This window comes from Salvelinus fontinalis, chromosome 35, assembly GCF_029448725.1.
Source record: "Salvelinus fontinalis isolate EN_2023a chromosome 35, ASM2944872v1, whole genome shotgun sequence".
Classification (NCBI taxonomy): Eukaryota; Metazoa; Chordata; class Actinopteri; order Salmoniformes; family Salmonidae; genus Salvelinus; species Salvelinus fontinalis.
In genome coordinates this window covers 18,165,634-18,180,940 of record NC_074699.1, presented here as the reverse complement: position 1 = coordinate 18,180,940, position 15,307 = coordinate 18,165,634, and the positions used below count along the sequence as shown (strand labels likewise).

Here is a 15,307-nt window from a genome sequence, read left to right as displayed (position 1 = left end):
TTGAGTAGGTGCAACTAGTGTGCTAGGCTAGCACAAAAAAGGTGCACTTCTAGCAAATTCAAATTCAAGCTGCTTTATTGGCATGAAAAACATTGTGTCAATATTGCCAAAGCAACAATGTATACAATATACATTGTAATAAAATTATAAACAATGACAAATAATAATATAGAATGGCAGTAAATAATAATACAAAATTAAATATAAAAATAGTAACAATAAAATGGTAACAGTCAATAATCGAATAGCATCTCCAGCCAGAACCCAGCGCATGCGCGCACACAAAACACCAATCTACAAGCGTGACTCATGAATTTCTGATATTCCCGCGCTCATCACGGCAAACAAACGTGGCTAGCTAGCTAGCGTTAGCTCTTCTGAGATATATAAATATATATATATATATATATATTATTCTAATTGTTTACAAATGGCAACTGTACATAAATCTATATGGACGTTGAAACGCTTTGGACGTTTTTTGCCTGGGACCAAAGAAGACGGCGGTAATCCATGGAAGGTGACATGAAGTTGTCTAATCGTGAATTTTGTCCAACGTCTGTGTTGTAGGAGATTACGCTAGCTAAAGTTAGCTACCTAATGCCACTCGCTAGCTAGGCTAACCAAACGTTGTTTACAAATGTAGGCTAGTTTACTACATTAGTAAATAAAATAGTTATAGGCCTACACTTTACATTATGGTTATTGAATGAACTTGCCTCAGGTGTGATGTGAATCATCCAGCTGTAGATGTTGAAAATGTGTCTTGAAACTTCTCTAGATGTTTGAGCCCAGTGAAAGCGCGGGTGAATTGGTACTCACCATTGTGGAATCTGGTCATATGTTGGTGTCCCAAGGCCACGATCTTCTGGTAAGTGAGTTGAGGTCTAACTACATTATATGTCCTTTGATGTTAAGAAGTAAAGTCATTCCTGGATGGATCTGGATCTAGTTTTTACAGTCTTTGAGCAGGACTCGCACATTTCACGCATGCACATCTCTAGGCCAAATAACAATGTATCCAAATAAGATAAAATACAAATAAAATTTGCCCCAATATATTCAATAACTCGCATTATATACCAAATTATTGCCAAATGTACATTCCATAGATGTAATAAGTGTTATTGTCCAACCTGTTGGCCTAATTAAACTGACTGTACAAAACATTAGGAACACCTGCTCTTTCCATGACATACTTACCAAGTGAATCCAGTTGAAGCTATGAACATTTATTGATGTCACATGTTATATTCACTTCAATCAGTGTAGATAAAGGGAAAGAGACAGGTTAAAGAATGATTTTTAAGCCTTGAGACAATTGAGACATTGATTGTGTGTGTGTGCCATTCAGAGGGTGAATGGGCACAACAAAAGATTGCAGTGTCTTTGAATGGGTAATGGTAGTAGGTGCCAGGTGCACCAGTTTGAGTGTGTCAAGAACTGCAACGTTGCTGGGTTCTTCACGCTCAACAGTTTCCCTTGTGTATCAAGAATGGTCCACCACCAAAAGGACAGCCAGCCAATTTGACACAACTGTGGGAAGCATTGGAGTCAACATGGGCCAGCATCCCTGTGGAATGCTTTCAATACCTTGCAGAGTTCATGCCCCAAATAATTGAGGTTGTTCTGAGGGTAAAAAGGGGTGCAACTCAATTTTAGGTAGGTGTTAAAAATGTTTTGTACACTTATTTTTATTATCAAAGTCTAAGCTTAGATCTCCACTATTTGGCTTATAGGCAGATAGCCTAGCTATAGATACAATTGTATGTTCTTGCAACAATGTTGAGAAATTACTTGATTCCAAGTTCTTTGAAATACAGGGAATGAGAACAAGTACTGAACACCAGCTATGTTGCTGCTGTACTTTTTATTTTATTTATTTTACAGGCAAGTCAGCTGAGAACAAATTCTTATTTTCAATGACGGCCTAGGAACAGTGGGTTCCAGCCTTGTTCAGGGGCAGAACGACACATTTTTACCTTGTTAGCTTGGGGATTCGATCTTGCAAACTTTCGGTTACAAGTCCAACGCTCTAACCACTAGGCTGCCTGCCGCAACTATTCTGCCTGCCGCCACTATTCTGTACACAGAATAGTGCCTGTTTTAGTGTGCAGTTTATCCTGTGTCTTCTCAAGGTTCACCGCCAGACTCTGTGTGCAGCTGAGAGACTCAGCAGAAATTGCTGTAGAAACACAATGGCCATAGCTGCGCTATGCCGCATCGAGTGCTGGATGGAAAGTGACTACAGCCATCTTGCTGAGCCAGGGTGCCAGGCAAGGCTACATGCTTATTCAGGTCAGGACACAAAGTGTTCTCTGACAAAAGGGGATAACGGTCATTGATAGATCGGCGCCCTTAATCGTAACGCTCTTGAGTATCTTTCAGTAAAGGGAGTTTACAGTAGTACACAGTGGCTGATGCCAGGGGAGTCCCAACTGAATGATGATGCCATATTAGGATGCACCGTGCTGGAGGAGAGAGAGGGTTATTGAGTGTAATCATCATCCAGATTACTCCTGATTCTAAGATATGGTTTAATAGGGTCTTTCTCTCAGTATTTGGAGGAAGGAGGGGATTGGGATTATAGAAAATGGAACGTCTCAACCTGACTCAAAAAATGATTGGCTATGCCTCAGAATGACTTGAAGACAAGTCTTGTTGAAATTATGTAATGTGATGCCTTCCCGATATGATAATTTTCAACTAAAAATAAAAATTTGATGTAATCCCTTCAGAACATCTCAGCGGAGTAGGAACATTGCAATCTGTTTTGAATCTGGAAGTACGGAGCTGAAGTGTAATGTTTTATGTAACAGAGCTGAGTAGAGTATCCATCCCTCCATTGTGCTGAAGTCCATTTGAAGTGGAGAAACATAACTTGCAGTATCTATATCACTAAGAAGGATATGTTGCTATGGTAAAATGTTATTCCAAATATCATGTCATAAAGCTAGCGTTTCCCAGTGCTCAGGCCAAGGTCCAACACATTTTCTATCATTAATAATGTGCAAAACGCAACTACTGTCTCCTGTCAACACGGCAGGTATTCTTGACCTATATTTTGCTGGTACATTTCAACGCAAATTCCAATGCTGAAGAAACTACTAAACAGAATAGTGTTTAAATAGATTTGTACTTTAGTTGATGTTAAATAGTTATAAATTGTAAGGTGTCAGATGACATCTGAAAGTATTCAGGAAAGTGTAATTTTTCACTTGGTTAGAAAAGTGCTGATTCATACTTGGAACTAAACTAACACCTGTTTTTATTAATTGTAGCCTAATCATGGAGAGATTTCTACTCAACAGACTTTAGCTGTGTTCGAATAAACATACTAACATACTGTATACTACATACTTAATGAGTATTTACTACATACTATTAGTTAATTTTAGTATACTGTAAACAAACCGTATCGTTTCAGTTGAGCGTACTAGAGCTTCACCTGTCTACCTGAAGTTGATGCTGTTGCTATGCAACCTCTTGCTAGCTTGTTAGCGTAAGAAATGACTAGCTAAACATTTTACGATTTCGGTTGTGTTCGTAAATTCTATCTGGAGTGCCAGAGTGTGCTCTGGGCGTTTGTTTTCATGTTATCCAGAGTGTTGGTGACTGTAACTGCTACTGGCAACAATATATTTATGCTTTTTTTTGCCGACGTTTACTGGCACCGGCCATATTCAATGGGTGTTGAGCATTTGTGAATTCATCAGTTATTCTGCGCGAGAGTGCTCTGAAATTGGAGTAGATAGCCAAAATGAACAATGTCCATACCACTTAGCTAAGAATTATGTAAATGATCAAGTCAATAAATGTTGGGTAGTTAGATAGCAGATGGTTAATATACTGCCTGGCAAGTTTGATGTATTAGTAGCCAACTAACGTTAGGTACAGTTGAAGTCAGAAGTTTATATACACTTAGGTTGAAGTCATTAAAACTCGTTTTTCAACCACTCCACAAGTTTCTTGTTAACAAACTATAGTTTTGGCAAGTCGGTTAGGACATCTACTTTGTGCATGACACAAGTAATTTTCCCAACAATTATTTACAGACAGATTATTTCACTTACAATTCACTGTATCACAATTCCAGTGGGTCAGACGTTTACATACACTCAATTGAACGTGCCTTTAAACACCTTAGAAAACTACAGAAAATGATTTCAGGGCTTTAGAAGCTTCTGATAGGCTAATTGACATAATTTGAGTCAATTGGAGGTGTACCTGTGAATGTATTTCAAGGCCTACCTACAAACTCAGTGCCTCTTTGCTTGACATCATTGGAAAATCAAAAGAAATCAGTCAAGACCTCAGAAAACAAATTGTAGACCTCCACAAGTCTGGTCTATCCTTGGGAGCAATTTCCAAACGCCTGAAGGTACCATGTTCATCTGTACAAATAATAGTATGCAAGTATAAACACCATGGGACCATGCAGCCGTCATACCGCTCAGGAAGGAGATGCTTTCTGTCCCCTAGAGATGAATGTACTTTGGTGCGAAAAGTGCAAATCAATCCCAGAACAACAACAAAGGACCTTGTGAAGATTCTGGAGGAAACAGGTACAAAAGTATCTATATCCACAGGAAAACGAGTCCTATATCGACAACCTGAAATGCCGTTCAGCAAGGAAGAAGCCACTGCTCCAAAACCGCCATAAAAAAGCCAGACTACGGTTTGCAACTGCACAAGGGGACAAAGATCGTAGTTTTTGAAGAAATGTCCTCTGGTCTGTTGAAACAAAAATAGAACTGTTTGGCCATAATGACCATCATTATGTTTGGAGGAAAAAGGGGGAGGTTTGCGAGCCGAAGAACACCATGCCAACCGTGAAGCACGGGGGCGGCAATATCATGTTGTGGGGGTGTTTTGTTGCAGGAGGGACTGGTGCACTTCACAAAATGGATGGCAATTATGTGGATATATTGAAGCAACATCTCGAGACATCAGTCAGGAAGTTAAAGCTTGGTCACAAATGGGTCTTCCAAATGGAGCATGACCCCAAGCACATTTCCAAAGTTGGGACAAAATGGGACAACAAAGTCAAGGTATCGGAGTGGCCATCACAAAGCCCTGACTTCAATCCTATAGAAAATTTGTGGGCAGAACTGAAAAAGCGTGTGCGTGCAAGGAGGCCTACAAACCTGACTCAGTTACACCAGCTCTGTCAGGAGGAATGGGCCAAAATTCACCCAACTTATTGTGGGAAGCTTGTGGAAGGCTACCCAAAACGTTTGACCCAAGTTAAACAATTTAAAGGCAATGCTACCAAATACTAATTGAGTGTATGTGAACTTCTGACCCACTGGAATGGCTCTAGCCCTCACCCTCTGATCCAACAGGTCCCAGACGTGCTCAATGGGATTGAGATCCGGGCTTTTTGCAGGCCATGGCAGAACACTGACATTCCTGTCTTGCAGGAAATCACGCACAGAACATGTCAGGATGAGCCTGCAGGAAGGGTACCAAATGAGGGAGAAGGATGTCTTCCCTGTAACGCACAGCGTTGAGATTGCCTGCAATGACAATAAGCTCAGTCCGATGATGCTATGACACACTGTCCCAGACCATGATGAACCCTCCACTTCCAAATCAATCCGCGAATCCGACCATCACCCCTGGTGAGACGACAAAACCGCGACTTGTCAGTGAAGAACACTTTTTGCCAGTCCTGTCTGGTCCAGCGACGGTGGTTTTGTGCCCGTAGGCGACGTAGTTGCCGGTGATGTCTTGTGATGACCTGCCTTACAACAGGCCTACAAGCCTTCAGTCCAGCCTCTGTCAGCCTATTGCGGACAGTCTGAGCACTGATGGAGGGTTTGTGTGTTCCTGGTGTAACTCGGGCAGTTGTTGTTGCCATCCTGTACCTGTCCCGCAGGTGTGATGTTCGGATGTAACGATCCTGTGCAGGTGTTGTTACACGTGGTCTGCCACTGCGAGGACGATCAGCTGTCTGTCCTGTCTCCCTGTAGCACTATCTTAGGCGTCTCACACTACGGACATTGCAATTTATTGCCCTGGCCATATCTGCAGTCTTCATGCCTCCTTGCAGCATGCCTAAGGCACATTCACGCTGTTGATTAGGGACCCTGGGCATCTTTCTTTTTGTGTTTTTCAGAGTCAGTAGAAAGGCCTCTTTAGTGTCCTAAGTTTTTAACTGACCTTAATTGCCTACCGTCTATAAGCTGTTAGTGTCTTAACGACCGTTCCACAGGTGCATGTTCATTAATTGTTTATGGTTCATTGAACAAGACCTGGAAACAGTGTTTAAATCCTTTACAATGAAGATCTGTGAAGTTATTTGGATTTTTACAAATTATCGTTGCAAGACCGAGTCCTGAAAAAGGGACGTTTCTTTTTTTACTGAGTTTATATACTCAATTCACGTCACAAATAGTACGGTTAGTATGAGTATTCGAACACACCTTAGGACTCTTATCAAAACTAATATTTAGTACAACAACATTCAGCCTCCAACAGCTGGTTGTTTGAGATGGAAGTTATCTTTCCTAAGACATACTGATGGCATGATGCTGGTCACAGGGTCTGGATGGGTTTCTGAGTCAATAGAGCCCCCTGCAGGCATGCTTATGTCATTTCAGACCATTTGAGATTGCTCCTGCTCCTGCTAACCAAAAGTAGAGCTGTGATTGCTGTATGCTCTGTCTGATACTATTAAATTTACTTTTATGTCTCATGGAAGACATAAGGATAGGCTATGTGCCCTATCAATATGACATTGATTTTACTACTATTACTTTTGACTGTTGTTTGTTTACAATTGTTAGTTTGTCTGATTGTTGTGATTCCGCATTTTTCAGGATGGGTTTTCCTTACTTGATGCTCCAAGCTACCTCAAAGTTCAGCAGAAATCAGATACCCTGCTGTTCCGTCTGACTGTTAAGGTGGGTTGCGAAAGTTATATTCTTGGAGATATGTCATATATGGATTGTAAAAGCCTTTATTTGCTTTAAACAACACCAATTTTTAAATAGTAGCTAGCTAGAGTATACAAGAGTCTACATACCAAATTGTATTATTCTAGCACCTAGTTTTATATGAAGCTTAGGCTAATGTTGACTACAAGGCAACACCGGAATTTTAGTCGGTCATTTCCTCAGCAATTTGTATAGTGGCAGCTTTATTTTACAATAGCCAGATTTCACACTGACATGAGTGTGGCAGACCTGATGTTTGGCAGGGGTGGCTGTGCTGAGACAACAGTGTAATTGGTCATTAAATGGCCTGATTTAAGGGGATCTGAGGCCTGACACGATGCATTTTAACAGTCTTGGAACAACTAGCTGGCTGTGAGCGGTGCTTTGGTTGCCCATGTTCTGCCAAGGGCCTGGCTTGTGAGTGATATGTAGGCTAAATAAGTGTTCTAGATAAGTGCCACTGATGAATTGTAAGTGGCGTGTCAAGCTTGTAGTCTGCTGGTCAAGATTGTCTCAGTAGCGTCGAAGAGGAGATATAGGCCAGCTCTCAAACGAAACAATGCTGTGTATGTGCAGGGGGAGAGCCGTCTGATCAGGATGCAGTTCAGCGGCAGCAGGGCTGAGGCCCTGGAGGAGTGTAGCAGTGCAGTACTCAGACTGAAGGAGTACCTGCCTGTCACCACACAGGGGGGGCCACCACCACCACTCAGCTGCCCCCCAACACCCAATCAGCCCCCTACCAAGACCACTGCACAGGATCAACAGGTACTCAACAACACATTCAAACTGAAAACATGTAGCTACGTATTGCATCATGAAAGTGTATTTTGGAATCTGAATTGGAACAGCTCCTGCAATACATTAACTAATTGAAATGAGTGCATTGCATGTTTTGTTTTTTTCACCTTTGCTGCTGTTCTTATTTTAAGAATGTTATTCTTCATAATGTATGAGGCAAACTATAGTTGAGGCACCAAAGTTGCTGTTGTTACAGTAAGAATCACCCACTAGATGGTGCTATTTACAGGCATGAAAACAATATAGCTTGTTTAATACTGAACGGCCCTGGAACCAACTAGGTTAATATGGATTTTATGTATGAATCAATGACAATGTGCAATATGTTAATCCTTAACCTCCCCACACAGAAGGGGGAGAAATTAAACCAGTAATAAACACCATCACACACATTTGAAAAGCTCTGTGAGGATGAATGAGCCATGATGACTGAGGGAAATCATTCAATAAAGGATGCAGCTATGATGCAGCTTAACCTCCCTTGGTGTGTTGCCCTGTAAAGTCCTGTAGCATTAGTATCATCTCTTCTAACCTTGTCATCAGGCGGGTGCTGGGGAGGCTATGGCTACTGAACCTGAGGTCGTCCAGGGCTCTTTATCCATCAAACGTCTTACCCAGGTAGGTTGGTACTGACGCAACACAGTGATTAGATAGATGACTGATGAATGCTGAGGGTGATGATTCATATAATGAACACTTGATGGAGTTTGACAATCGCGCAAGGTGAATAAATAGTAGCTATTTAACATTACTACTCTCACCCACTGAGCTTGAATGTAACTTACACTTCACGGGCTTGTAGTTATTCCCCGCCACTACTGAAGTGTAGAGTAGGCCAATGAAATAATGAACACCTAACTGACTTGGGAGGTTATAGTTAGCCAATATCATGGCTTTAATTGTATATAAACAAATTAACAGGTCCCTGGTCTTTTTATTTTTTTCCCAGCACTTCCTGGGCGAGCATGGTCTGTCCTTGCCCCTGGTGTACCGCCACAGTGCTCTGTCCCGTGGGGAGCTGGAGCCCTTTGTCCGCCTGTGTCTCTTGGACCCCAGCTTCCCTGCCTTTGTGGAGGAGGCAGAGGGGGAGCTGAGGAGAGTGCTCCAGGACTGAGGAGCTGAAGCTCATCAACACAAACAGCCAGAGAGAGACAGGTCAACTCACTACACACGGTACACATGTGGGAGGTGGGTTGTGGAAGAGTCGGGGGATGTGTTGTTCTTCATGCTGCTGATTGTGTAAATGTGTGCTGGAACATAGTGACCATTGTGTTGTAGGAGAATATTTAAACCGGCACAAACGTTGAGGTTTCTAGAAAGGATTTTCGAGGCAAAGAAACAAAATGTATTTTGGAGCCTTTTATTTTCAAAAATGTATTGGTCTCGTATGTTATTGGTCTGATGTTTTATTGTGGCTAGAGATACCGTAGCTCCTTCCATTCCCACCCTAATGTCGGTCCATTTGTACTGCAATACACATGGATACACTGTATTTATAGGACAGGAGTCATGCAGCTACAGCAGTGCATTTTGCTATACCAGCTTCCATGTGATCCCACAATATTAAAGCTTCACTGAGAAAAACAAACTACCCCCAATATATCTATATATGAATACATATTGCATAGGATAATAGCCATGCTGTACAATTTCAGAAAAATAAAAATGAATGAATTAAGTTGGGAAATATAAAATGTATTTTTTTTCTTTACATACAGTATTTGCTATTGTTTGAACACTCGTACCTCAACATATACAAGACATCCTAAGTTACTCTGAAAAATAAACACTTAATTGTCATTTTATTTATAACTAGATAGATATATAGTAGTCATTTTCTATAATCATTTTCAAGTAAATACGGCCAGACATTGAATCCCTTGCATCACATTTTCACTATAATGGCTGTTAAGAGTGGACTTTCCTTTCACTAAATCAAACATAGTTTAATGACAATGAATTAGCTGTACAAAGTTATTTAAGAATATAACAGTATTTTTCAGTTCAGGACAATTTCATAAAAAAACATAATTCCTTTGGATGCAAAATAGCCACACAGACATGAGGGAAAACAACAAAGTCTATTCTGGGCATCCTATTGCGTAATAATTTGCATGCGTTTTACATGATATGTAATACAAAAAGGATCACCTCTAGTTGAAGGACATGATAAAATGAATAAAAGAGACATCAAACGGCACACAAAAAAAGATGTGCACACCTTTCGTGATGGAATTAGTCATCTCTCCGTCCTGGACTGTTCATGTAAGACTGAATAAGGCATGCTTAAGACAGCCATCTTGTTCTTTTCTGCCAGTGTTACGCTGTTATTGTTTTTTCTCATAAGAGAGAGACGAGATATGCTTCATTAAAAATTGCCTGGAGCTCCCTCAGATACCTTCATGTGGTCAAGATATGCAGTTAGTCATCTGTTAATGAAAATCAGGGAGGAGGAAGGAATTAGTATACCCTGTGCACATTATCACATTCCTACAGTATATCACTTAGTTCCCTGTTGACTTCCATATGCCTCAGATTCCTTTTTCTAAAGGCCAGAATTCTCACTGCAACGAGTAGCTTCTCGTTTTATAAAGGCCGGAATTCTCACTACAACGAGTAGCTTCTCGTTTTATAAAGGACGGAATACTCACTACAACGAGTAGCTTCTCATTTTATAAAGGACGGAATACTCACTGCAACGAGTAGCTTCTCATTTCGTATTCCTCTGGCGCACGTTTTTGTCTTTGTGGTTGTTTGTCGAATTTGTTTTCCTAGTGAAGAAATACCAAGAGTTTAGTCAGTTCCAGGGGGAAATTATGATATGTACACTACCGTTCAAAAGTTTGGGGTCACTTAAAAATGTCCTTCTTTTTGAAAGAAAGGCAACAAAAAAAAGTCCATTAAAATAACATCAAATTGATCAGAAATACAGTGTTAATGTTGTAAATGATTATTGTAGCTGGAAACGGCAGATTTTTGAAATGGAATATCTACATAGGCGTACAGAGGCCCATTATCAGCAACCATCACTCACTGGTATGTTGTGTTAGCTAATCCAAGTTAATTATTTTAAAAGGCTATTTAATCATTAGAAAACCCTTTTGCAATTATATTAGCACAGCTGAAAACGTTTGTGCTGATTTAAACAAGCAATAAAACTGTCCTTCTTTAGACTTGTTGAATATCTGGAGCATCAGCATTTGTGGGTTTGATTAGAGGCTCAAAATGGCCAGAAACAAATAACTTTCTGAAACTCGTCAGTCTATTCTTGTTCTGAGAAATGAAGGCTATTCCATGCGAGAAATTGCCAAGAAACTGAAGATCTCGTGCAACGCTATGTACTACTCCCTCCACAGAACAGTGCAAACTGGCCCTAACCAGAAAAGAAAGAGGAATGGGAGGCCCCGGTGCACAACTGAGCAGATAACAAGTACATTATTGTCTAGTTTGAGAAACAGATGCCTCACAAGTCCTCAAGTGGTAGCGTCATGAAATAGTACCCGCAAAACACCAGTCTCAACGTCAACAGTGAAGAGGCGACTCCGGGATGCTGGCCTTCTAGGCAGAGTTCCTCTGTCCAGTGTCTGTGTTCTTTTGCCCATCTTAATATTTTCTTTTTATTGGCCAGTCTGAGATATGGCTTTTCTTTGCAACTCTGCCTAGAAGGCCAGCATCCCGGAGTCACCTCTTCACTGATGTTGAGAGTGGTGTTTTGCAGCCTCCCACTCCTCTTTCTATTCTGGTTAGAGCCAGTTTGCGCTGTTCTATGAAGGGAATAGTACATAGCATTTCACAAGATCTTCAGTTTCTTGGCAATTTCTCCAATGGAATAGACATCATTCCTCAGAACAAGAATAGACTGCCGAGTTTCAGAAGAAAGTTATTTGTTTCTGGCCATTTTGAGGCTGTAATCGAACCCACAAATTCTGATCCTCCAGATACTCAACAACAAGTCTAAAGAAGGCCAGTTTTATTGCTTCATTAATCAGAACAACAGTTTTGAGCTGTGCTAACATAATTGCAAAAGGGTTTTCTAATGATCAATTAGAGTTTTAAAACGATAAACTTGGATTCGCTAACACAACGTGCCATTGGAACACAGGAGTGATGGTTGCTGATAATGGGCCTCTGTACACCTAGGTAGATATTCCATAAAAAAATGGTCAGTTTCCAGCTACAATAGTCATTTACAACATTAACAATGTCTACACTGTATTTCTGATCAATTTGATGTTATTTTAATGGACAGAAAATTTGCTTTTCTTTCAAAAACAAGGACATTTCTAAGTGACCTCAAACTTTTGAATGGTAGTGTATATACAGTTGACGTCGGAAGTTTACATACACCTTAGCCAAATACATTTAAACTCAGTTTTTCACAATTCCTGACATTTAATGAGCTAGGACAATGCCTCGGGACTACCTGGCATGATGACTCCTTGCTGTCCCCAGTCCACCTGGCCGTGCTGCTGCTCCAGTTTCAACTGTTCTGCCTGCGGCTATGGAACCCTGACCTGTTCACCGGACGTGCTACCTTTCCCAGACCTGCTGTTTTCAACTCTCTAGAGACAGCAGGAGCGGTAGAGATACTCTCAATGATCGGCTATGAAGAGCCAACTGACATTTACTCCTGAGGTGCTGACTTGTTGCACCCTCGACAGCTACTGTGATTATTATTATTTGACCATGCTGGTCATTTATGAACATTTGAACATCTTGGCCATGTTCTGTTATAATCTCCACCCGGCACAGGCAGAAGAGGACTGGCCACCCCTCATTTCCTAGCCACCGTGCTTCTACACCTGCATTGCTTGCTGTTCAGGGTTTTAGGCTGGGTTTCTGTACAGCACTTTGATATATCATCTGATGTAAGAAGGGCTATAGACAATAATTTGATTAATCCTAGTAAAAATTCCCTGTCTTAGGTCAGTTAGGATCACCACTTTATTTTAAGAATGTGAAATGTCAGAATAATAGTAGAGAGAATGATTTTATTTCAGCTTTTATTTCTTTCATCACATTCCCAGTGGGTCAGACGTTTACATAGACTCAATTAGTATCTGGTAGTACTGCCTTTAGATTGTTTGACTTGGGTCAAACGTTTCGGGTAGCCATCCACAAGCTTCCCACAATAAGTTGGCTAAATTTTGGCCCATTCCTCCTGACAGCTAGTGTAACTGAGTCAGGTTTGTAGACCTCCTTGCTCGCACACGTTTTTTCAGTTCTGCCCAAACATTTTCTATGGGATTGAGATCAGGGCTTTGTGATGGCCACTCCAATACCTTGACTTTGTTGTCCTTAAGCCATTTTGCCACATCTTTGGAAGTATGCTTGTGGTCATTGTCCATTTGGAAGACCCATTTGCGACCAAGCTTTAACTTCCTGACTGATGTCTTGATGTTGCTTCAATATATCCACATAATTGTCCTTTCTCATGAGGCCATCTATTTTGTGAAGTGCACCAGTCCCTCCTCCAGCAAAGCACCCCCACAACATGATGCTGCCACCCCCGTGCTTCACGGTTGGGATGGTGTTCTTCGGCTTGCAAACCTCCCCCTTTTTCCTCCAAACATAATGATGGTCATTATGGCCAAACAGTTCTATTTTTGCTTCATCTGACCAGAGGACATTTCTCCAAAAACTACGATCTTTGTCCCCATGTGCAGTTGCAAACCGTAGTCTGGCTTTTTTTTATGGTGGTTTTGGAGCAGTGGCTTCTTCCTTGCTGAGCGGCCTTTCAAGTTATGTCGATATAGGACTCGTTTTACTGTGGATATAGATACTTTTGTACCTGTTTCCTCCAGCATCTTCACAAGGTCCTTTGCTGTTGCTCTGGGATTGATTTGCACTTTTCACACCAAAGTACGTTCATCTCTAGGAGACAGAACGCGTCTCCTTCCTGAGCGGTATGACGGCTGCGTGGTCCCATGGTGTTTATACTTGCATACTATTGTTTGTACAGATGAACGTGGTACCTTCAGGCGTTTGGAAATTGCTCCCAAGGATGAACCAGACTTGTGGAGGTCTACAATTTTTTTCTGAGGTCTTGGCTGATTTCATTTTATTTTCCCATGATGTCAAGCAAAGAGGCACTGAGTTTGAAGGTAGGCCTTGAAATACATCCACAGGTACACCTCCACTTGATTCAAATGATGTCAATTAGTCTACCAGAAGCTTCTAAAGCCATGACATAATTTTCTGCAATTTTCCAAGCTGTTTAAAGGCACAGACAATTTTGTGTATGTAAATGTCTGACCCATTGGAATTGTGATATAAGTGAAATAATCTGTCTGTAAACAATTGTTGGAAAAATTACTTGTCATGCTGTCACGCCCTGACCTTAGAGATCCTTTTTATGTCTCTATTTGGTTTGGTCAGGGTGTGATTTGGGGTGGGCATTCTATGTTCTGTTTTCTAGGTTTGTGTATTTCTATGTTTTGGCTGGGTATGGTTCTCAATCAGGGACAGTTGTCCATCGTTGTCTCTGATTGGGTATCATACTTAGGCAGCCTTTTTCCCTTGTCATTGTGGGAAGTTAACTTTGTTTGTGGCACATAGCGCTTAAGCTTCACGGTTGTTTTGTATTGTTTTTGTCGGCATCATTTCTAATAAAAAGGAATATGTACGCTCACCACGCTGCGCTTTGGTCTTCCTTCAACGACGGCCGTGACACATGCACAAAGTAGATGTCCTAACCAACTTGCCAAAACTATAGTTTGTTAACAAGAAATTTGTGGAGTGGTTGAAAAACGAGTTTTAATGAATCCAACCTAAGTGTATGTAAACTTCTGACTTCACCTGTATATATGGTGCATTCGGAAAGTATTCAGTATTCATTAATTTTTTCCCTCATCAATCTACACACAATACCCCATAATGACAAAGCAAAAACAGGTTTTTAGAAATTGTTGTAAAACAGAAATACCTTATTTACATACGTTTTTCAAACCCTTTGCTATGAGTCTCGAAATTGAGCTCAGGTGCATCCTGTTTCCATTGATTATCCTTGAGATGTTTCTACAACTTGATTGGAGTCCACCTTTGGTAAATTAAATTAATTGGACATGATTTGGAAAGGCACAAACCTGTCTATATAAGACCCCACAGTACATGTCAGAGCAAAAACCAAGCCATGAGGTCGAAGGAATTGTCCTTAGAGCTCAGAGACAGGATTGTGTTGGCACGGATTTGGGAAGGATAAAACATTTTTTTTAAGCATTGAAGGTCCCCAACAACAGCAGTGGCCTCCATCATTTTAAATGGAAGAAGTTTGGAATCACCAAGACTCTTCCTAGAGCTGGCCGCCAGGCCAAACTGGGCAATCGGGGGAGAAGGGCCTTGGTCAGGGAGGTGACCAAGAACCCGATGTTCCTCCGGAGATGGGAGAACCTTCCAGAAGGACAGCCATCTCTGCAGCACTCCACCAATCAGGCTTTTATTGTAGAGTGGCCAGATGGAAGCCACTCCTCAGTAAAATGCACGACAGCTCGCTTGGAGTTTGCCAAGAGGCACCTAAAGGACTCTGACCATGAGAAACAAAATTCTCTGGTCTGATGTTAGATTGAACT

General features: G+C 41.2%; 2 protein-coding genes across 4 annotated transcripts in view; one reads left to right on the top strand and one right to left on the bottom strand.

Annotated features, from left to right (window-relative positions):
• The first annotated feature begins 344 nt into the window (after positions 1–344).
• LOC129834433 (meiotic recombination protein REC114-like) lies at positions 345–9,417 on the top strand. The gene is made up of 6 exons (XM_055899407.1): positions 345–520; positions 782–871; positions 6,825–6,908; positions 7,518–7,706; positions 8,283–8,357; positions 8,689–9,417. The coding sequence occupies exons 1-6, from the start codon at positions 431–433 to the stop codon at positions 8,851–8,853; spliced, it is 693 nt and encodes a 230-aa protein (XP_055755382.1). The 5' UTR covers positions 345–430; the 3' UTR covers positions 8,854–9,417.
• Positions 9,084–15,307, bottom strand: part of LOC129834432 (neuroplastin-like) — a 37,036-nt gene continuing 30,812 nt past the window's right edge. For 2 of the 3 annotated variants that reach the window (XM_055899404.1, XM_055899406.1), the window contains 2 exons: positions 10,434–10,510; positions 9,084–10,168 (listed from right to left, as the gene is read on the bottom strand). In XM_055899404.1, coding sequence (XP_055755379.1) covers positions 10,450–10,510 — 61 coding nt within the window. In that variant the 3' untranslated portion in view covers positions 9,084–10,168; positions 10,434–10,449. Of the gene's footprint in view, positions 10,169–10,433; positions 10,511–15,307 lie in introns of those variants that run through there. The other variant, XR_008756253.1, reaches the window with a different exon arrangement.